The 24,447-nt window shown below is 44.1% G+C and overlaps 1 protein-coding gene across 1 annotated transcript in view; it reads left to right on the top strand.

The window, feature by feature from the left end:
- The first annotated feature begins 4,129 nt into the window (after positions 1-4,129).
- The window catches only part of CELF4 (CUGBP Elav-like family member 4), a 579,256-nt gene continuing 558,938 nt past the window's right edge, over positions 4,130-24,447 (top strand). The window contains 2 exon segments of the mRNA XM_056824360.1: positions 4,130-4,174; positions 4,176-4,443. Coding sequence (XP_056680338.1) covers positions 4,160-4,174; positions 4,176-4,443 — 283 coding nt within the window. The 5' untranslated portion in view covers positions 4,130-4,159.

Raw genomic sequence — 24,447 nt, 5'->3', positions numbered from 1 at the left:
TGAAAAGTACATAAGGCTAAGGGATCAAGTTCTGCGCCTTTAACAGATCAATGTTTTCACCAGAGTGGCTTTTTCACAGGGTTACTCAGTTTTAAAGGGTACTGAAGTGGCCCTGTGCTCTTAGAGCCGCTGCTGCCTCTATCTGGGCGGGCCAGCCAGTGCACGCTGGGAGGCCGAGCTTCTCCTTGATCTTTTTCCCTTCTTCAGAGAGGACCCTTTGTAGTTTGCTAAGGAAGGGAAGCATTGTAGTCCCTACTGAGGGTCAGTAATCTCCAGCATCCAAAATACAGCTTCCCCTTATGATGAGGGGAAAGGGGGACGATGAAATGTGAACTCAACGAGGCTTTTCTCTTCTAGGAAAAAAGGAGTTCTTTGCTGGGTTTGGGTCAAAGCGCTAGGGAGTTAGCCGGAAAACGCTGGTTAGGAGGGACCTAGTGATACTCTATTTAAACTGAATTTTTGCTGAGCGTCTGAAAGAGTAAATTTCCCTTTTTTTCATTAACCATAACAAGGCGGCAACACACACACACACACACACACACACACACACACACACACACCGCTGTTATTTATGTATTGGCTATTATTATTAATAATACTATGAATAATTAAATATCTGTTAATAATTCACACGGGGCTAAGGGTGGATAGGACAGTGGTGGAAGAGAATAGAGGGTGGGGGAGATACTTGATCCCCCCTTCCCCTTTTTTCTGTCCTCACCTACTGCTGATTCCCTCCATTGTCATCGCTGAGCCGGGAAAGGAGGGAGGGGGGCGGCAAGAGAGAGCGAGTGAGCGAACCTGGCGTGAAGAATGCATTACGCTCCTAAACTCTGTTGTTATGGCAGAAAATATATTCCATTCGGGTGTGAGATTCAGGGGGGAGCTCGGTCGCCTTAGTACCTTATTTGAGGAGAAATTCCAGGCAAACTTGTCAACCTCTACTGACCTATCCTGGTGAACCTAGGCTGGCATAGGTATGTGTACGAATAAGTGCACACGCGCGGATTTGCCAAACACACTCTCTTTCTACACATACCTACAGCCACATGCTCTACAAATACACTCGAGCTACAGACTTGGACACGGTATTAAACACAACAATACACACATACTGTACAAACACGCATACTGTACACACACTATCTATACACAAATATAGATACACATACACGTGATGTACAAGCATTCCCTGACTACTCTACCTAGATTATAACCTCACAAATTCGCAATCACACGTAGACTCGCAAACACCTTTATCAACGTATTATTTTTGTCTTTGGTATAGACTGTATGTACAATAATATGGAATTATCATATATGCTATGGTGAATGATTGCATATGTATATTTTACGTCTTTGAAGGGCTATGCTTCTTAGCTCCAGTTGTACACTGTGTAAACAAACGCTGCGAATTTGAAAATGAAATGATTAGAACTCAGCATTTTTTACTACATTACTTTGTATCTCATTGCCCCACCAGGATGGGGGCAGCAAAACCGACTAGCCTGGGGTTCCAGGACGAAGTTAAGGCTTCCCAACCTCAGCTGTTGCCTCCCCTCTGACTGTTGACGGGCAATCTCTGAGGTGACCCCTAGGAGCCCAGGTGTGGGTTTATTAAAGAGGGTTCGCCTGAATTTTATGTGTGTGAGGGGGTGCCATTTAATTTTGAAAATACACAATAAATTCAACAGTCTTTTCTGAGAAGCAAAGAAAAGCGAAAACAGGGAAAGCAGCAAGAAGCCAGCGGCGGACAGCTCCCGCTCCACCAGCTGGAGGGCTGCCGGGTAGGTGATTTCTTTTTAATTCTATTTATTTTGCCAGGGTGGGGTGACAAATGTGGAGGGATCATAGGTAGTAGGGCGGTAAAACACAGTTGCCTGGGCGGGGGGGGGGGGGGGGGGCTGGAATCCGATTAAAATAAAATCCGCTCCTGCCCCAAGTCCAGCAACATAATTTGCCCGTTGAAAAGGAAAGACTTGTACTCCTGCTCTGGCAACTCACGCCCTCCCCTGGCTGATCCATAGTCCCCTCGTAGGGGAGATGGACGCCCCCAATTTCATCATCCCCTTTACACACACTCTCTCTCTCTCTCATCTCTCCTGCTCTCTCTCTCTCTCTCTCTCTCTCTCTCTCTCTCTTCTCTCTCTCTCTCTCTTCCTCTCTCTTCTCTCTCCTCTCCTCTCCTCTCCTCTCCCCACACTCCTTTGCTGTCCCCCTCCAGCAGATCCAGTGTCAGTCCCCACTGCCCCTCCTGCCTCTAGATGCCAAACGCACATCTGGGGGATGGGAGGGGGGTGGCGACTCTCGCCAGCCGAGCAGCAGTCACTCTTGTGCCTCATCGAGCTGGGATCGGCAGCAGCAGGGTTCGCTTTCCAGGTTAATTTATTCATTCACTTATATATTTATTTGGTAGAGGATTTAAAAAGAAAATTTCAATTCGAGCCAGGAAAGCGGAGGAGACCAGATAGAGTCGCCTTCCACAGCTCCCGCCTATCCCACCCCCAAGCTACGAGTTTTCTCCCCGCCCCCGGTGGTAAGCGGCAAGAGAAGCCAGCGGCGCCCATCCATCCATCCATCCATCCTTTACCCTCCACCCGTCCATCTATCCCTCCACCACTCTCTCCTCCCACCAGTGAGCCCTACCAGTGGCCCGGCCTAGGGGGTTGCCGGTCTCTCGGTTGTAGTAGATCAACGCCCAGGAAGGGAATGGTACCCAGAGTGGCAGACTTACACATATAGCCCTATCCGAACTGAGGATGGAAGCAATAGGAGGGGGGAACTCCAAACCTCAAACCTGTCTCCCATCCTGTACACCCACTCCACCCCCCAACAGAGCAGTGCCTCTCCCTTTCCCTCAGGAACCTACACCGATGGCGTGAGATAAAGGGAAAGGGGGGAGGGATTTGTGGCTGCTCTTTGGGATGCAAGGAGGGAAAAAGAAGAGAGGAGAGGGGGGGCGAGGGGAATGAGGGGAGGAGAGGGAGATGGGGGGGGAGAGAGAGAGAGCACTCTTATCTATAAACGATCTTATAAACAGGATATATATATATATATATATTAATGTAGCACTTTCTCTATGGATAATGATTAATCGGTCGCTGATCCCCTACAACCCTGCTGCCTTTTTATATTCGAAATAAATAAATAAATCAGGCCGAAGGGGGAAAGCCGCCCATTCTACCTCACCACTGTCGCCGCCCGCCCCACCATCCCTTCCTTTCCTTTTCCTTCCTTTTTCTCCTTTCTCCCTCTCTCCCTAGCTAATAAAATGCACCTCGGCCGGGGATGGCCCCTGACACAGACATACCCGCACACATGCACACACACGCACTCAAATTTTTTTAAAAAATCAATGTTTTTATATACCCCTCAAAATTGTTGCATCTACTCCTAATTCCCAGTCCACCACCACGCTACCAATACCACCAACAACAACCCTCCCCCCCCAAAAAAAAGACAAATACGAAAGGCAGTCAGCCCATTCCTAAAATGCACTCGCTCCCCTTCGCTCACTTGGCCCCCGAATCTCAGCGCCTCCCGAAGAGCCATGCGCCTGGCGCTATTTATAGCCTGGGCTGTCTTGGAAGGTACCACCGTGTCTCTCTGGGTCTGGCAGACGGGGGGAGGTGGGGGGTGGGGGAGAACAGCCAACGAAAGCCAACCCCCACGCCCTCCCCTCCCCACCCGTCTCAGTCTCCCTTGAGCCCTCCCTCTCCTTCTCCCTCCCAGGTCCGTCTCCCCCCGCCTCTCCCCTGCACACACACACCGCCCCCACCCCCTAGTCTGGCTGGGAACTTGAACTGGTCCAGCCTGTTTAAACGGAAAGGACAGAGATCCTGTCCAATGTAAAAAAAAAAAATCAGATCAGACCTAGGAGAGAAGAGAGAGAAGAGAGAGAGGGAGGAGAGAGGAGAGAGAGGAGAGAAAGAAGAGAGAGAGAGAGAGAGAGAGAGAGATGAGAGAGAGGAGAGAGAGAGAGAGAGAGAGAGAGAAGAGAGAGAGAGAGAGAGAGAGAGAGAAGAGGTGTAGAGAGGGAGAGACTGAGTGTGTGTATGTGTGTGCGTGTGTGAAAGCAGAGAGAGGGCGATGAGAGAGAGGAGAGGGAGTGAGAGAGTGAAGAGAGCGAGAAAGAATAAAAGGAAAGAAGATTTTCTCTATGTATATAAAGATGGGCTACGTTAGCAAACGGACAGGCTGACAATACGAGCCTCAGTAACAACAGTCACGGCAGCCCGGGCAGTAACGGGCACATGAACGGATTAAACCATAGCCCGGGGAACCCGTCTACCATTCCCATGAAGGACCATGATGCCATCAAGCTGTTCATTGGGCAGATCCCCCGAAACCTGGACGAGAAAGACCTCAAGCCCCTCTTCGAGGAGTTTGGCAAGATCTACGAGCTGACGGTTCTGAAGGACAGGTTCACTGGCATGCACAAAGGTTAGTGGACGATTTCCTTCTTAACTTTGCTATGGGGGGAGAGAGAGAGAGAGAGAGAGAGAGAGAGAGAGAGAGAGAGAGAGAGAGAGAGGAGAGAGAGAGAGAGAGGAGAGAGAGAAGAGAGAGAGAGAGAGAGAGAAGAGATATCCTGGGGGAGGAAAAAAGAGGAGGAGGAACAGGAAAGGGTGTGGGGGGTGTTGGGGTGATGTTTGGTAGGGGAGAGGTTGGTTTTAGGGGGAAGGGAAAAGATTAGACATATGGCAAAGAGAAAGAATGGGATGTTCTCCTGGGAAGGCAGGAAAAGAGAGGGAGAGCAAAAAGAAATGAGAGCGGGTTAGATTTTGGTGGGGGTACAGAGCCACTTAAGGGGATTGGGATTGGAAATGGTTAGGTAGAATATACTGAGTAGCAGCGTTGAGCGATCTGGAGATTCAAGAACGGTGCTGTCCACAGATGTGGTGCTGAAAATACTGGGATTTTTTTTTTCTTTCTCTTCTTTTTGGGGCCATAGTAGTATCAGCACAGCCGCCTAAATGGGGGTTTGGGGTGGGGGTGGGGTGTTAAAATCCTTAAGGTGATTTTTTTCTCTATATAATTTTAACAGTAAACTCCCCTGTACATTCAAGCTTCATGCCTGAGTGACCTGGCAAAGGGGGGGGGAGGGGGGAGGGGGGGGGCAATGGCTGAGTTGAATATTTTAAGGCATAAGTGACAATGCATGGGAGGAAGAATCAGGAAAGGAAAACAGAGAGAGAGAGAGAGAGAGAGAGAGAGAGAGAGGAGAGAGAGAGAGACGAGAGAGAGAGAGAGAGAGAGAGAGAGAGAGAGAGAGAGAGAGAAAAGAGAGAGAGAGAGGAGAGGAGAGGAGAGGAGAGGAGAGGAGAGGAGAGGAGAGGAGAGGAGAGGAGAGGAGAGGAGAGGAGAGGAGAGGAGAGGAGAGGAGAGGAGAGGAGAGAGGCAGATGGAGAAGAGACAGAGAAACAGAGAGACAGAAAGAGATAGAGATAGAAAGATACAGAGGCAGAGGCAGAAACAATAGGGAGACAGAGAAACAGAGAGGGGAGATCCAGAAAGCTGTGCCAGTCACTTGCTAGGGAGACATGGGTTTTAGAAAATATATGTAATGAAAATATATTTTTTAGAGGATGGACACAAATCAATTCTAAGCCTACAATGCAAGAAGCTTCATAGTACATTTTTTCCCTATCCTTTGAAGCAACTGTAAGTTCTAGTTGTTGTTACTAGCAGAGAAAAGAGAAAAAGAAGAAGGGGGGGAAACCTAGTAACTTTTTACAGGAAGGGGCAATGGGAATTGTCTGCAGCATCCTTTTATTCCTCCTTTTTTATTCTCATTAAGGCAGAGCCCCAAACGTGCTCAGTTGTAGACCGTGTGTGGGTGGCTGGTGGGTGACGAAATTAGCCCAACGCTTCGCTCCCTAACAGTAATGTATAGGATGTGCAGCTGGGATTAATAGGAGGCTGAGAGGTGTGGGCAAGTTAAATGCTCTCAGAGAGAGATTGATTGCTGAGGCAGGGAAGTAGCACCAGGCTGAGTAAGTTGTAGATAATGTACATGTAAAACCAATTTTTAATAAACATAAGTATGGAGAGATTCCAAAACTACTGTGTCAGGGCTGGTGATTTCAAAGGGAAAAATACACACACAGTCCAGCTGGGAAGCCTGCTTCCTTGCTACATGCTGACTGTTGAAAGGGTTGATCCTCTAGTACACTGGGTTCTGGGTGCAGGGATATCTGTTTTCCCTAAATAGAGGTTTTTATTACCATTAATAATATTTCTTCACCCTACCCCCATCCCCAATACCAACCAGACCTCTACAGCCAAACTCTTGTAGTTGGAGTCCCAGAGAGCAGTTTTATTGGCTTTAACGTATTCCAGCTTGCCTGCTGAGTAGTAAATCTTAAAGTTAATGGCATGTTGAGTGGCACAAAAACAGAGAAGAATGGAAATATACTGGTTTGGGTGAGGGGGAGAGATTGTGGGTATTGTAGTAGGGAAAGATTACCACCCTTATTCAGTTTGGAGAAAATATCTGTTCAGAAGAGAGATTGGTGAGATGGAGTGGGGAAACATAGCTTTTTAAATACTATTTGTTTCCTTTCTTCCCCCACCCACTCCAGCTTCCTGGGGTTAACTGTAGCCTGGCAGCTTTCTCTCTTTTTAATCAAGCTTCTTAGAAGCATAACAATGCTAGTGTCTTATTTTTATTGTTCTATTTTTTGAAAAATCAGAAAAAAAGAGCCCTTACTCCATCAAAATGGGCAGCATGTGCAGTGATGGAAGATTGCAAAGTTTACACACAAAAATATTCAGAACCCACTGGAGGAAAAATGACATATTCTAAGAGACAGATCTTCCATTGGATCTGTAGCAAGAAAATGACACTTGCTTACTTATTTATGATTTGGGAAAACTTTTACAATTTATGGTGATTTATTTTAAAATTCCTTAATAAGTTATAGATACTATCACTATATGTTTGCTATATTTATTTTATTTTATATTTTTCTATCATGCACATGTAAATCAACATTAGAAAGAGAAAGGATGCTGTAGTATGGGTTTAGATAGATTTGGTCAAGCTGACTGGGATAGGCAAAATCCCATTTTTATGAATATTCTGACCCCCAAATTATCTCTACTGACAGTAGTAGATAAACCAATTGGTGGCCCAGGGTGTATTCACTTGGCCCTCCTTACTGCAGCAGCTCACCCTCCAAATCCGGGCATCATTTTCTCCCCTATGAAACTTCAGCATATCCCATTCCCCTCGTTTTTTATAGAGTGAGTCTCTGCTATGAATGTCACTGACAGCGCTTGGAGCTTCGGGAGAGCTAAATAAATGATACACTTTCCGAGGTCTGTTTTATTCAGTCCTGAGAAGAGTTTTAACTCCTCCTTCTGTGATGCTGCCTGATTTATTAGCTAATCCTGATAAAAATAAGCCTCTGGCTACCAGAAGAAGGAAAAAACCTCTCTTGCCATTGGTGATTAATTACCGTTAAGTCAAAAAGCATGATGGGACTTTGAAGAATGAAGATTGTGTTGAGCTTTTAGTCCCCCCCCCCCATCTTTAAATCGACAACATGAGGGGAAATGTGAAATGGTGCCTTTTGTTAAATCAGGGATGAAAGATTGCTGGTATATCTTGCTCACTCTGAATTTCCAACTTCTAATGTACCTAGTTAGGATAGAACTAAGAGATGTGGTAAGAGACAAGCCTTGAAAGCTGCTAGCTAATGTTCCTGTTAACTAATCGGTAATAAATAAATAACCAAATTAACAAGCCAATAAATAAATTAGTTACTTGATCAAGTTACTTAAAACCACTACCTTCCATTTCATGTAGTTGGGTGAGAGAAGTAGCCCCAAGAGTTAATGGAATGTCTGTCGGGTGTAGTGAAACCTTAAAAGAGAATTAGCTTAAGTCATATTGAGAGGTTGTGTATGAGTAGTATTCAAAGGTATTGAAGAGAAAACCCAGTTCTATCAAAGGAGAGAACTACTCTTCTAGGGTAAGCATTGATGGTGTTGTAGCAAGATGGTTTTTAAAGATACATTCTCATTCTGATGATGGGACACTAATTGAAAATAAAAAAGAAGGAGGGCAGAGTAGGCAAACAACAATATCACACCCAGGTAGTGCAAACTCTCAGATGCTAAGGATTTCTTCTCTGTCCCATCCCTTCCCATCCCCCACCCGATCAGAAACACTTTAGGACAGGATTTTTTTTTTAGTCACCAAAGAGGAAAAATTTGTGCTATTGATTTTAAAAATACCTAGATCACCTGTGTTAGCATTCTGGATAAGATGAAACACAGTTTAGAGAGACTTCTTTTGGTGTAGGGAGAGATCTCTTCCTTCTCTTCCCCTTTCTCTTGCCCTTCTTTCTCATTTTTGTTTTATTTCTTCCATCTTCATTGTCTTCTTTCCTGGGGTTTGGGTGCAGAGAATAGAGGTGAGGACCACCAAAAAAAACCACACGCACATGGCACCCATATATGCAGAGTTATCAAATCACACATGAACAATTTAACAATCCATTCATAACTTTGGTCTTATCTAGCAGGGTAGGAAGCTGAGAAGACTGAGTTACTGGGAGACATAAAGACTAGTGCTCTCTGGACAGCCATATTATAATGCATTATCTTTGAAGTCATTTAAGTCCAATTTAAGTGGTATTTAGTATAATATTTATGAATTAATGTAATCTAAATATAGGGCTGTCCCCAAAGGTTTAAACAGCTTTTACTACTGATGCGTGCTTGTTCACAGGGCCTGTAATGCATTTTAATCTAAACAGCCAGGTCCACCTAACAGTCTTTCTAGTTATCCAGTCAGAACAGATCTGCGCCTTGGTATCTACCCGGCAAGGAGGTTTTTTCCAGCTATAAGAAAGAGAAGGCACTGCACGATGGCCTTTGGATATTCATAAGCAAAAACCACTAATCTATAAAATATTCAGTCCTCTGAGAATTTCACATTTCATATAAAAAGAAGTTGGGGTGGAACCATCCTTTGGAAATTGCCTCAGAGTTTATTCAGTTTTTAAATATATTCACCAATCCCTCTCCCCCAACTTAAACCTTCATATGGCAAACAGAATGCATCTCAATTAAAAGTGAATTGAGGAAATCCCAAAAAAATCTCTAAGAAGGGAGGAGAAATATGATTAGATTTAAATTTTCATATTTAAATTTCCATGGGTTCTGTGCTTCTTCACAATATCATGCCTGTATTTAAGATGTGCAATCCATCATAACATCAGGCTTCCATCCATTCCAGCCTAACAGAGAAGACTTGTTTTTCCTGTGGATACATGAATTTTAAGTTCCAGCAAATCCCCCATCAGATTTCAGCATTCCAGAAAGGAAAGTGAGAGCAGAGCCTGTACATAAACCCATGATCAAATCATATAAAGATTTAAAAAAAAAAACACTCTGGAAATAAAAATCCAGTGCCATCAAGGAAAATAGTCCAATTGAGTGTCTAGATAAAAACAAACCCATTTCATTGAAATGAATGGTTTTCCTTGGGAAAAAATGGGTAGGAAGACGAGACAGTCCCACAAGGAAACAAAAAACAACAAAGTAACTTTTAATGAGAATATGAAATTGGAATTTTAAAAAATAAAATGTTCCCAAATCAAAGCTCAAAATCCCTTCTATGGTAAATGGGGGAAAGAATTAGGTTGATTTATTTTCCAGCAAAGGGAACTCATTTCCTAAATGTTTGTTCTCCTTTATATGTACATTTGCATAGCTGGTGTCCACAGAAATAAGAATATATGCATACATGTATGTATATGCATTGCCATTTATACATGTGATCTACACACATGCATCAAATAGATCTGGGTGAGATTACATAGAAACCCAGTCAAGGAGGATAGCCAAAGTCTGTCCTTCACAGTCTGAAAATGGATTCTAGACTGTGTTGAAGGGATATTTTTGAGGTCTTGGCATTATTTCCATCACCTCAAGTTGTTCAGTGGCTCATAACTCATCCCCTCAAGGTATCTCTTGAGCAAATTCATTTCTTTAAGGTAAATATCAAAAAACACCATTAAATTTCATCTGAAGATATTACCCTTTCTGGGTGGGTTTTAAAGTTGTTAAGGAATTACCGAAGAAAAGAATTCCAGAAAGGTTAATAATCTCAGATGTGTTTTTGTTTAATTCTCCCTCCATACTCCTCCTTCTTTGGTGTGTTGCAAATGATTAGGCATATGTGTATGTATGTGTGTGAGAGACAGACAGACAGACAGACAAAGAGAGGAAAGAGATAGAGACAGAGATCTGAGTGTTCTCAAAGAAGTCTGAAATGCCATCTCACTGATTCAGAAAAATAGCTGTGTCATTTGAGATAAGAGAACCTAAAAGGAACCATTGTACACCACCTTGATCTCTGTGAGGAGCAGGCCATTCAGATCTCTGAGATATAGTAATAAGACATGATTATGAGAAGGATGGCTGAGTAAAAGAATATAGGGTGAATGACAAAAGGGCAATGAAAGTTAAATCACCCAAATGGCAATTGGGCACTGGAAATTGGGAGCACCCAATGGGGTAAAGGAATTAAAGCTAGAGTAACTTTGTGCTTAGAAAGAAACTATTTGACCTGAAGGTAGAAAAGAGAGAAGGGTATGAGAAGCTAGAAGGGGAAAATTAGTGAGGAGTTGCTGAAGTTGGGGATTAATGGGTATATGTTTATTTGTATCTTTGAGTGGTTCGTATATATGGTAAATTAAGGTGTCAAAGTTAGTATCATGGAAAGTTTCCTCATAAAAGTCATAGCTTACTTTTTTTTTGAGGAGGGGGAATAAGGTAGGAGGAGAGGGTAGGTGATTAGGAAAAAGTCTGAGAATGTAACTTACAGGCGATGCACCAACTCAACCTTTGGGCCCATGAGTCTGGACCCAACATTTGAGGGTTTCTCTAGTTACTGCCTTACCACTTGGAATGGGGGAAAGGTTTTCTGAGGTTATCCATTTGTATCTCCCACTCCCCATGACCTTTTTCCAAATTGTTCTTCCCTTTACCACCCCTCAACTCCATTGATTGTTTTAGAAGTGACCTTCTGAGCTGAGCAGCCGCAGACGAGTCTCTCTGCAGAGACAATCCTGCCCCTTCTGTACCCCTTTCTTGACACCATACCCCAGTAACACCCTATTCCCTTCTTTATTGCCTGAAAATGAATACCTTCCACACACCAAGGACTTTCTTAATTCAATCAAGACGACTCTCCTGGAAGTAATCAGTGTTTTTCTCAAAACCCAGTCAGGGTGTGGCAGGAACCCAGCAGCCTGCCAGTCAGCATCTCTGCGGCATTGGAGGTAAACCCTCTTTGCACCAGGCTTCTTAAAATGTTTCTTCTCTGGGATCCCTAAACACCTCCCAGACCAAGCCATAGGCTCTGGTTCCAATTGGATGTGGGGATAAGAGTTGAGGGGTGGAAGGAAAAAGTCCTACCAACTTCCTCCTTTAAAAAAATGCTATTTGCCATATAAAGATATTCAAATGAATCCCCAAAACTGAGTCTGAAGAGCGAGGGTTGATATTATGTCTGGCACTGAAGACATTGGAGGCCACAGGCAGGCAGAGTAAAAAAGGAATGAAGCTGTAGATGAATTCAGTATTGGGAGATCTCCAAAGTTGAGGTGTTAGGCTCTTGTCAAAGTAGAGTGACTAGATGGAGGGGTTTCCTGCCTCCAACTCCATCCTCTGGGCAGTTTAGAACTTCCTCTTTGCCTGGGGTTAATGCAGACCACGTGCCATGGTCCCTACCCACAACTGTAGCAAAGAAAGATGGGCTCTATGAGTAGTTTCTTCTGTGGTTAGGACAGAGTTTATTAGGAGAAGTTGAGGAGAGTTTGGAGAGGGGGCACGGGAGGAGGTTCTCCATTTGGGTTAAACAAAAACTAGGGTTTTCATTGATGTTTTTCCCTGCCATTTGCTCCACTTTCTTTTTCCCCTTATCATTATGTGCATCTTTCCTCCAATCCCAGCTGACTGAAGACTCAAACCAGTTCTCTGTAGCTCAGGAACCAAATCATATGTGGTCATCTGTATGATGTAAATGAATGGGCGCCCTTATAGATATAGACATCGTGCTCACTTTGTGAGGAAAGAGCAGCCAAAAATATTGATCAAAGCTCCGGGAAAAAAATTGATAATGAACTAGTCTCCAACAGGACTTTAATTGACAGTGACTTCCGAGGCCCAGCTCTGGACATCATATAAACTGACCACGATGTTACTTTATTGCAATACACTCGCCTTTAATTAATTATCACCTTTGTTAAGACTGGCTACAGATCAAAGGTTTTTAGATACTTAACAGATTCTTAGTACTAAGCTCTCAGATGCATTAGGACTATCCAACAGCTCGGCCAATGAGGCGAGAGAGCTTCCCATTTTCCTCTCTCTTATCTGTTTATTTCATCTTCTTTGTTAAAGACAGACAGTCCTTGCTGCACAGACACTGTTAGTTAGGACAGGGCCTTGCTGGGGATATCAGCTCCTGGGAGAGGCAGGGGGCAGAATATGGGCATGGCAGGGGGCAGTTCTGGGAGGGCAAGTTGCAAAAGGAAAAAGGATGTCTGGCTTTGCAGTTATTTCTTAAAATGCACAATCGGGGCTTTAGCCACGGCTGAGTCTCTGGCTGAAATGAGGAATCTGGACACGATGCAGACAGAGTCCGTGAAAATTGCCAAAGGTGTGTGTGTGTGTGTGCGTGTGTGTGTCTGTGTGTGTGTGTGCATGTGCACACAAATAGTCTGAGATCACTAGAGCTTGTATCCTTTACCCACACCTCTTAACTCCTCCCTCCCTTACTTTCGCCTTATGAACACCTGCACTGATGTCATATTTCACTCCGGAAAAAAATGCTTGCAGCCCGAATGAATTGGGGTGATGCTAATTGAAACCAAGTCATTGTTTTGATTCAGTTGTGGAGTATGGGAGACTGGAGGGACATGGGCACTAGTTGGGGTAGGTGTGTCTAAAGCGTTCAGCGCAGTGGTACAACGGAAACCTGGCTCTCCCGGGAAGGGAGGAGGGGGCCCCCAAACCTACAAACTGACAGGTGACTTACTTGAAAGCGACCCTCTGAGTCATTCTAGGCAGATTTGAATGCCATACGTGGCTGTTTGTTCATTATTCTAATTTAATGATGCAGTCACACCTAATTAATCCATGTCTGGTTTATTCATATGCTATGTCTGAGGATCCAAAAGATTTTTCCAGCTAGCCCAGCCTTCCTCTGCCGGGGAGAGCTCGAGGTGTGCCTCTGGGTGAGAGAGTTTCTCAGTCTGAACAGAAATGAATCAGGGTAAAATGAGTTGATAAAGGCAGCGACACGAGGCCATCTCTGACTTAAGTGTTCATGCGTACAGGCATGAGAGCATGTAAATAATAACAAGAAAGCAGGCATGTATCCACACACACATATGCAGGATGTTTTCTGACACAAGCGACATGGCTCTATTCCTTTATTAATACCCTTAGGGCCAATTCCCATTACATAATGAGCCTTACTCCTTGGAAACACGCCATCAATGCCTTGGCATTCAGATGATTGGAGACTTGAGAGCAAAAGGAAATAGCAGGGTCTATTCTCTATCCTGTACGCTGTGGAGGGATGGTCAGGAGGGCTGCTCCCATTTTTCAGGTAGAGAGACTAAGGCCAAGGTCAGATTCAGAGCAGGCCTTGCCTTCTTGCCAACCTGCTTCTAGCCTGGGGCCCTTTTTTTGGACTGATGTTGGAAGGCAGGTAAATAGCAAAAAATGGCATTGGCTTAATAATATCCTTTTTAAAGATAAGATTCCCCTGAGGATCCTGGGAAAAGAAAATCATCAAAAGATAAAACAATATGTGACGAATGTGTAGGAACTTTCTGATCATGCTACCCCCCCAATAATACTCTAATTGACTATTTGATCAGTTCTAAAAGCACCAGTATCTCTCGCTTACATTACCCTGCTCCCAGACGCTTAAAGGTGAGTGGAAAACACATACCTAAGATTGCACAGATCTTTCCAGTAATGGGCTTATCTATACTTCTGAAAGGAATTTGACAACTGCCCGGGGATTATTCAGTTGTTGGAATAAAGGTCAATATAATGATATCCATTATTAATAATATCAATATCTGGGTTGACCAATATAACCAGGGACTGTAACAGGTCACTGCTACTGGGGGAGGCTAGCAGGACTAGGCAGCAACATCAGGAAATTATCCCCATGTAATATTTATCATATTGACTGGTTCTAATAATATACACAAAGGCAAGAATTGTTGGAAATATTTGCTTAGTACATGCGTAGTGGGAGGGGGAGCTCAGCTCTCGATAGGGTGTGTGGATTTGAAATTCCTTAGAAGGATGCAGTTGGAAAGGTTACTCTTAATGACACCTCACACCACAGTCTTTCTCCAGTTACCCAAAACAAGCTTATTTCACTGCGTCCAGAGAAAGCAATGGATTCACTTGGATGCCATCAAACCATATCTTTCTGTCAAATCGATACTTTGCATAGCGCTATATCACCTAAAAGAGATGAAAAACACCCTCACACCTTACACTTTCTTGCTGTCCTCAGTGTTTTAATTTTTGTCAAAGTGAGAACAGGTTCTGGGGAATGGAGGTTGGGGATGGGGGGAGGGCATAACTAATTTAACTGGATGAAAAGCCAGCCTTTACGGGAAGGGCTGACAGGTGCTTAGGGGGGATCCCCTGCAAGATGCCACTCTGTGTGTCCTGAAGCTTCGGGTACCCTGGAGGAAACACATAGCCATCCTCCCTGATCTGGTGTGTGTGAGGTAATAAAAACGATTTGTCTTCTTAGAGTTAATCTAGGACTCTGAGTCTGAAACTTTCTGGGGTTCCCTCAGATAACAGCTCTGGTCTATCTGGACCAGTTGGAGGTTTTCAGGTCATTCCCATGACCCTGTGTTAGGACTTTTTTTGAGGTGTCTATTTGGAGTTCATCTTTGGTAATAAAAGGTAGACCTGCCAGATGATTTTATTTTCCCCAAGTCTTTCATTTGTTAGTTCACTCATTCAGGACCTCTCCTCTAGTCTTGCCATCCTTTGCCTGGGAATGAGGGGGAAGGAGAGACTCCACAGCGTTTGTTTCTAAGGATATTTCAGAGTTCTGTTGTCCATGTTGATAAACCCAGGATGGGTACCTTGAGTGGGAAATGGTAAAGTGGTAGGAGTAGGGGGCTGGTGGGGGAAGGGGAGACTCCCTGCTGGAATGGAGAGAAGAGAGGAGAGTTAGGAAGAAGGCACCTTCAGCTAAAGCCCAGTAAGCATGTGCTCTTATAATCACTTTTTTTTTTTACCAGGAGACAGTCGTCAAGGTAGCAGGGTTGGAGTGACTTTGGTGGCCAGGCTCATGAGCCAGGGCGGGGGGAAGCATGTAGATCGAGGACAAGGAAACATTTCAGTCAATTTTTGGTCATTAACAGAAGGAACAAGAGATAAAAAGACCGAAAAGAGGTGTCTGTATGTGTGTGTGATAAGAGGTGATATGCACACTAGTGTACAAGTCATTCCATGATGGAGGCAGTCTTTTCCTTTTCAAAGTGGAAATCTTTTAAAAAAAAACTATTTTTCCATAGTTTATATTTATACATCAATTTTAGGCTTAAAATGATTTTATTTACGTTATCTTCTTTGGTCTTGCCAAAGAGACTTTGGTTCACTCTGGGGCAGCTAAAGGAAGAAGTCAGACCCCCAAGACCCAGAACTGGCCAGGTCAGAGTACAAGGACTTAGCCCTTCCACGCTTTGCTCTCCTTCCCTACCATCCCCCAAAGGACAGAAGAATACATTCCCTCCTCACCAAGTCATGCCAGGACACTTCTTGATCAGCCAATCAGTCAGATCTCCTTCAGGATGCACAGATAAAGTGAGTGTGTGCACACAGCTGGGTTTATAGGTATGTAATCCTTTAGGGATGTTGCTTTGGGAGGGTAGAAAGTGTGTTTGAGGACATCACTTCCCAGGGTCCTATCTTCCATCTTTCTCTATTCTCCTAACAAGTGGCTACTCTGGATCACATCTTTCCCTCCGTACCCCAGCGGGGTCTTTGATATGTTGAGAGACAGCTTGGAATAGCATAACAACCAGGGGATTTTTTTTTTCAATCAAGAGAAATGAATTTGTATCCCATTTCTATTTACTGTCACCATAGTTATCATTTCCCTGGAACTCAGTTACTTCGATAAAACACTAAAAATGTCTTAATGGCTGATCTGGAAGGTCCTGTCTAGTTTTAAGACTGAAAATACTGTGATCCTCTGTTCTGAGATTATCCCCAGACACGTAACACCCTGAGAGTGGGGAGCAGGGGGAAAAGAGGGAAGCTCGGAGAGTACGTTTCACCCTTGGTGTGTTCCCTCCAGAGTTCACCACTCTGGGACAGGCTGGGAAGAACTGACCCTCGGAGGATTTGTTTTTCCTCCAGGTAATGTGGGAGGATGGATTAGAGGTCACTGGCCTCCCAGTTCCCCTAGTCTGTCCATGTTCACTGATGTCACCTTACTTAGCCAGGCCCACAAAGATTTTTCTAAGTCCTTCTCCAATAAAGAAGGACTTCTCCTTGCCAGATGTGTTAGAATCTCTGGCTATGCTGAGCCTAAGCATAGGCAGGGACCCTCTGCGGCCAAATTGTTTCCAGGATCCTGGACAGCGATTCTGGTGTCTGGGAAAGACACACCAAAATGTCTCATCCACAAATCTGTCACGTGGCCTGATATTCCACCATCATAGCTTCATCCCTTTGGGTTAAACAGAGGCCCTTTTCCATTTCCACTATTAAATTGCAACTTTATCTGGGAAACAGTCCCCAAAACTCAGGTAGACGAATTTGTTCTATTTTCTTCTCAGACAAGACAAAGCAGTCTGAGAGCATCACCCAAGCTACCTAGGGAGGCAAAGGGCTGATGAGCACCGAATAGAGGGGCACTTTCCGGAGCCAACATAGACCTCACCAGTTTTCCTGGGAGCTTTTGCATGCGTTTGTGAGACCCCGGAGCTGTGCGCTCTTTCTCTCTCCTCAAGGAGGCGCCCTCTGATGGCTAATGTAAGGAAGTCGGTCCTCCATAACTATTATCCTCTAGGCCAGAATAAAATGATTCTTTCCCCTGTCCCTCTAATGGTCCTTCCTCCTCCTGCTCCCCCCTTATTCTGTGGCTTCAGCGGGAGCCTGTCGCGCTGAAACCCTTCTCATTGCTTGGAGCCCCTCGGAGACAGATAGACAGATGAGAATGGGTCTAGTTTTCTTTATTTGGAAAGCAGCCCATGACAGGCAGCAAGAATAGACAGATTCTGAGCCTAGGATCCAGAGATGTCCTAAACTGTACTCTTCCCTCCCAAAGGAGCTTTCCTAAAGGGCTACGCACAATACAAACCCATGTGTGTACACACACACACACACACACACACACACACAAACACACACACACACGAGACTTTTATTTGTGCATCCTGAAGGAGGTATATGACTGATGGGTTGATCAATCCATTGACACGATTTATGGCCCAGATTCTGCGCTGGGCACTAGCAATGCTACTTGTTCTATCTTGTTCTGTTTCAGTGTGTGGGCACCAGAGCAAGAGAACGACTATGTTATTTATTTTTATGTTTTATTTATTGTATTTTTTTAAATAAAAGGAAACAGAGGAATGTGATGTGAAGAGCACTGAGCTAGAAATTAAGATGCTTGAGATTCAAAGTCTGGCTCTATCATGAACTGGTTGTGAGATGGTGGCTGTCACTCTAACAATCAGGATCCCAGTTTTCTCTCCTGTAAACATGAGTGTATTTGATTAGATGACAGCCAAAATCCATTCTAGCTCTCATAAGAAAGTTTTGGGCAACAGGGATACCCTTTCCTTCAGGATGTCACTTTTCTAGGGAAAAAGGATATAGTCCCATGTTCTTGGTGGGCACTTTGAGGTATGGGAAGGGAAGAGAATGGCCTTGTGTGCCCTTTGTGACTCAGATCAGGAGCTTGGCATCCTCACCTTACAGTTCCCCTGTCCCCAGATCATGATGATTGAGCTTCTTTGCCATGTTGGGTCTGAGACCCCTTCCAGCTTTGTATCTTGGCTTTAATGAGATGCCTGGATGGATGGTTTGGGGAGATAGGAGATGGCTCTCCCTGAAGCTATCCTTACAGGTTTTGAAAGGGACCTACCTCCCTGGACTCCCCAAACTCTCCTGTTAGGAACTTCTCCTCTGGAGATTTTTCCTCATTTTTGCTGATGCTGTTTCTATTCCTAGCCTAAAACCTCTTTCTAGACACCATAGCCCTTTAGAGAAGTGAATTCCAACCCAGAGGCTCCATCTACCATGTATGGAGCACATTTTACCAAGCCAGAGAATAGGTGAGTCACTAATCTGATTGATAGAAAAGCTGACTTCCAGGGAGTCTCCAATCTTCTGAGGAGTGTGAAATATATCTATGACACCCAGGAACTTACTTCATTAATGAGAGTCATAAGCATAAAATAATCGTATCCAAATTAAATGCCTAACAACCAAATGAAAACAGAGGAGAACCACAATCAGCTTGGGTCTGAAGCTAGCCAGTGCAGGCAACCTAATAAAATCTTAGTGTTTATAGTAGAAAGGGACATTAAAGATCAAGTCCAACACATTCATTTTCCCAAGGAGAAACTGAGATCCAAAGAACGAAAATGACTTATCCAAGGTCACACAAATATTGAATAGAAGAACCAGAATTGAAAAGTCTGGTACTGTGGGCTTGGAGCCAAGTTTCAAAGGCAGAGAGAGATTGCCAAGTGGAGTGGAATGGAATGGCCAAAGGTTCCTTTGTGGGAAGAAGCAAGACCTGAGCAGAAGGAGGAGGGGAGATGGTGAGTTGACTCACTGTTTCAAGTGCATTAATCTGTTTTTCAGAACAGTGGGGACCAGAAGCTCTGATCTCAGATAGGAATACCTTAAGACATAGGAACAGCAGACAAAGCTTTACAGAAGGCACACAGCTCCCAGAAGGGGGTATCTTCACCTCCTTTTGGGGCTGCAGTGTCCTTCAGTCTCCCAAATCACAACCCACACATTTAAGAAATTACTCATTGAATATTTAAACCAGAGGCTATGTTCTCTATCACAGGGGCAGCTTTCCAGATCTTACTGGAAGGCTTGGCTACATTTTCTGAGCAATAAACAGTAGGACTTGTACTGCTGAACCTCCCCTTGCTCTCTGCCCCTCTCCCTCATTTTCACCCCTCCTACCAAAAAGAGTAGACTTAGCCTCTAAGAATGATAATGAGCCATTTCTTTCCTGTTTTCCCCAGAAGTCTAAGACTAAGATGTCAGGTATAAGACTCCCTTATCAGAATCCAGACCACAGTAATGATTATAATTCCTACAGGAGGAATTTTGATTGGACATGAGGGCCATAAGAGTGAGGCCAGCTAACCACAGAGGCAAGATGGCTAGGGATTGAGGGAGTAGCAGTGGGGGGTGATTTAGGCAGTCAGGGATGCTGAAGGGTCATGTTGATTCTCTTTGCCCTGGGAATACTTTAGGATTGTGGTGTGATGTATACTCTCTTTGAGACATTCAGTCCTTCTCGAGAACAGAGAAATAGATAAGTTGGTCTCTCAGGACTGAGACCAACTCTTCAAAACACTCCAAGGATGAAGAATAAGGTTCTTCTGCAACCCTGCTGTGATTTCTTACCTTCTACTCAATTTTCTCTTCTCCAAATCAGGAGATTTCCTAGGGGAACATGAAAGGTGGAGAAGGTAGGTAAGAGGAGATGTCTAGGACCTCTTTTTGGCATAACTATAAAGTCAGTGGAGGTGGTCTTCAGCTTCTCCCCATAATTCCTTCCTATGACAAGTCTTTAGTACCCTCAAGATGCCTTTTGTCTATCCTGTCCTGAACACTCACATTAAAACCAGTTTCTTCTTTCTCTCCTATCAAAATTTAACTCTGCTGTGTCCTGTCTCTTCAAGGCCCTGCTTCCCGCTGATCTAATAAACTAATCTGTACAGCTGTGTTAAGCGGCCACTAATGGGTGTTAATTTGTTACCTCTCCCTGGTAAGTTATATGTTCTGTATGCAGGGCCTTCTGGAGACAATGTCTTAACTCAATGAAATAATGATAATAAAGGACATTTCAGGCAGACTGGAGGGAAATATATTTTAAGTCCTTTTGGCCAGTCATTGCAAGGAGATAGATAGTCCCTTACTCCACAAACATTTAAAGCTGATCTGTGTGACATTCCATAAAACAGTCTTGGGAAAATAGCTGCCCATGTTTGAATAATAATATTAATAACAGTGAGTGCATTTTTTAACACTTTCAAATCTATTTTCCCATTTGAAGTAGCACTTCTATGAGCAGGGCAGACTGAAAATCATTGTCCTCATTTTTCAGGGGAGGAAACTGAGCCCTCCCCAAAGTAAAGTGACTTTCTAAGGTCCCACAGCAGTCAGATCTCGTGGAATGAAATCAGAACTTTGTCCAAAAGGCAGCCTGGCTTCAAAACCAAAGAGACTTCCCCGACGCGAAGTTTGCTCCTAGTGTCTGAGGTGTGGCCCTTTTAGAAGGTTGGCAAGTGAATGATTATCTCATTACCACTGCTGCCCGCCCCATAGCCTCTCTCCCAGGATCCTCCATCCCGCTAGGAAATGTCGTTATTCTGTTTAGTTATTAGTCTTCTCTTTTCCGAGTAGCCCTCTTTCAAAAATTAATTAATTAAAATTTTTTTTCTAAAAGCCACCATCACATAAATAATCCCGGTGGCCGTGGAACAGGTCGGCCCCCCGGGAGGGTTGCTGAATCCCTGTCTCCATCCGCAAACAGAGCCTGCCAGGACGGCGGAGACTAGCGATTCCTGCCGCCGGCTTTCCTAGCCTAGCCGGGAAAGAGACGACTCGTGCAATTCCGAGCTGAAGATGCCAAAGGTTTAATCAAATATTCAACATGGTCAGTAAACTTAAACCGACGTCGTATCTGGGGCTCCAAGTCCCCGCCCTAGCCCTCTCTCCTCCGTCGCTGTCCAGCCCACTGAGGCTGAGCGAAGTTTGCGGCTATCCCTAGAGCCTCAGGCCGGCTGCTTTGGGGGTGCGGGCGGACAGAAGGGGGCGGGAATTTCGAGAACTCGGGATGCATTCATATTGGTTGATTTAGGTGTTTGGGGGGCGTGGGGGTAGGGAATGAATAGGGTGGGGGGCGTTCAGGGAACTGGGGTTTATAGCTCTCTTCCGTGTTCTATTATTCATTCCCTCTGATTTTTATCTAATCTCTCCCTGATTGTCCTGGTGAAACTTAATAGACAAAGTGAATTTTTATTACATCATCAATATAATCTCCAGCTAATCAGCAGCCACGTGGGCCGCAGCGAGCCCTTTAGCTCCTCAGCTGCCTTCATAAAAAATAGGAACATCGGTGCCAAGTCTGGATTCACCCCCTCCCCACTCGGTGCCCAGTTGGTTTCCCTTTGCATAAAGGGAATTTATGCAAAAAGAGACTTTGTACTGGGGGAAGGGGGGGGGCAGGAGAAGAGAGGAGCATCTCCCAGACCCTTGGGTGAGGTTACCAATCCACCAGGGAAACCTTCTCTGTTGTTATTATTTTTAGTTTTCCCCTCTCTCAGTTCCAGGTGTTGAAATCACAGATCTAGGGCTTGTGTTGTGAATGCTGGAGTGGCCTATTATTGCCTCCTGCTCTGGCTGGTGCCTGTTGCTGTGCTGGGAATATAAAATATCATTTCACATAATCACATGCCTCACATTGTATATTGCATATGAGATTAGGTGCATTTCCCTGCTCCCCTACTCCTCTGACAGGTCTCATGGGGCAGGGACCCCAGGGTTCTCAAAGGCCGTGATCAGAGCACAAACTCAATGGGACCTCAGCTGCAGAGGTTTGGGGTAGGTGTCCACAAATAAACAGAAAGCCTGTGAGCAGAAACCCAACTGGGGAGATTCATCACCAGAGCTTTAGCTGACTGGGTGGTTTGGGAGTGAGGTGGGGGGAGGGTGTTGATTTTTTAGCCACAGTCATTTTTAAAGACTTTCTAGTAAGACATGGAGAGGCAATGATCCACATTGCACATAGGAATACAGATGCTTGGGAGATTACAGTTTTTTTTTTCCAAGTATCGTATATGTTATAGTAGTTATATAGATCAGCCTCATTATTTTATAGCCATGCTATCTAAATATCTAAAGAGCCTTATATTTGCAGAACGCTTAGATTTTTAAATATATTTTTTTAAATCCTTACCTTCTGTCTTAGAATCAATACTATGTATTAGTTCCAAGGCAGAAGAATGGTAAGGGCTAGGCAAAGGGGGTTAAGTGACTTGTCCAAGGTCAAACAACTATTTAAATGTCTGAGGTAAGATTTGAACCCAGGACCATCTGTCTCTAGAACTGGCTCTAAATCCACTGAGCTACCCTCAAAGCATTACCTGAAGTCTTGTCATCAGTTCTCATAATAATCGAGGAAGGTTGGTCCTTCCCTCTGTCTTTACATATATGGAGAATATATGGAGAAATTTGTACATGCTCATGCCTGTATTTATTTATTTAATAATCTGACATTGCTATGAAAGAAAACACAGAGGTATGGTCAGACAAAAAGTAAAACATGCAGTAGGCAAAGGCATGTCAGGATGGAGTTTACCAATGCTAAGAACAAATAAAGCAGCAAAGCAGAGGGTCTGGTTGTTTTAAAAGATGAAGAAGGCAACATATGCTGTCTCCTCTTCCTCTTGGCAGCCTGGAGAGGGATGAGGATGGGAGCAAACAGTCTATGCCTGTATGCCCCTGTTTCAAGATGTAGTTAGTAAAAGTAAGAAGGAAGAAGAGGTAGGAAGACTGATATTTTACTAAAAAATAGTAGCCCCACTATTCAAATGGGTGTTCTAACATTGAGAGACTCTAAATATAATAAAAATATTTCTGGTGTTAGCTTCATGGCTTTAAGAATTGCCTTCAAAACTTGAGATGCATTATTTTGTGGATGAATGAGTGAATGAATGAATGAAACCTGTTGAGAGCTTACTATTTGCCAAATGCTGTGCTAAGTGCTAGGGCTATAAATAAAAAAGTAAAGTGCTTCCCTCAAGGAGCTTACATTTTAATAGAGGGAAACAATACCAAAAAGAGAGCAATGTCTAGAGAGGCAGAATTTCTGTATTTCCAGCAAATCTTTATCCTTTGAAGTTTGGATTAGTCTTTGGAAGACAGCCTGGTGAATCAGGGTAGGAGGAGCATTTTATTGTGAGTGCCACCATTTGGAATCTAAAAGGAAACATGACTATAAAGCTCTGAGGATGATATTTTTTGTGCAGCCAGACTGGTTTGGAAAGCAATCGTCCTACTACTGACTCTGTAGTTAGACACCCATGGTCGAATCTTGGAGAGACAGAAACAGGTTCAGTCACAGCCCACCTACTATCTCCAGAAAGCTCTTTGGTGCCTTTGCATTTGGCTAAGGCAGCCACACCAGAGACAAGAATTCTAGTCCAAGTTGTGCCACCGATTCACTGTGTGAGTTAAGGTAAGTCACTTATCTCTGGCCTTCAGCCATTTACTTAATCAGTCAAGCAAGATGAACCGATTAAGTATCTACTATATGTCACACACTATGCTAGGCGCTAGGGTTACATAAACAGAAAAGAATAGTCCTGGCCCTCCAGGAGAGAGTATTGGGAGAGACACGTACATAAATCGGTATCTCCAAGATCCATTGCATAAGTAAATATATGCAACGTAAAAACATACATATTATTTTTAGGGGAGGTATGAGCAGTGGAGGGCCTCAGGAAAAGCTTACATGAAAGGAGATCTTGAGAAAATGGGTGAAATATCACTCTTCCTACCTCCCTGACTCATTAAGCTTTTGTAAGCGCCAAATGCTATGATGAAAGGTAAAATGCTAGATTGTCATCGAACACCTTCCTTACAAAAAAAATTCCCAGTAGAGACTTGCTCCCAGAAATAACACATGGGATCATAGGCTATTAGGGTTTGGAGGGAGGTGGTTGTTTAATGCTCCTTGGAGGTCCTCTAATCAGACTTATTCATTTTACTTGTGGGGAAACAGGCCTGGTTGGACAATGACTTGTCCATGGTCACCCCACCTCTTAGATGCCTAGGTAGGGCTGGAGCCCCACTTGGGTCCTGATTATCCATCCTATGACATTTCCACTGTTGTTTTCAGCCTGTGGTTGAATGCAGAACATAGATATTTACATGCACACTTGCAAATGCTCATCTAGGCTTCGTACATACATCTGTGCCTAGGCATAATCCTGAGAGTACCATGCATTGCATGCTCTGGGCAGAAGAGACATGCCCAGAGAATTCAGCGTAGCAAAGACAGGCGGGTTTTCAGAAGTCCCATGGAGAAGCATGCTCAATGAATCCTGCACCACTGCCAGAACAGACATTTCAGAATGGAATTTCCAGACCTGGCTCTCCCCT

This window comes from Monodelphis domestica, chromosome 3 (assembly GCF_027887165.1).
Source record: "Monodelphis domestica isolate mMonDom1 chromosome 3, mMonDom1.pri, whole genome shotgun sequence".
Lineage (NCBI taxonomy): Eukaryota > Metazoa > Chordata > Mammalia > Didelphimorphia > Didelphidae > Monodelphis > Monodelphis domestica.
This window is presented reverse-complemented; position numbering and strand designations above follow the sequence as displayed.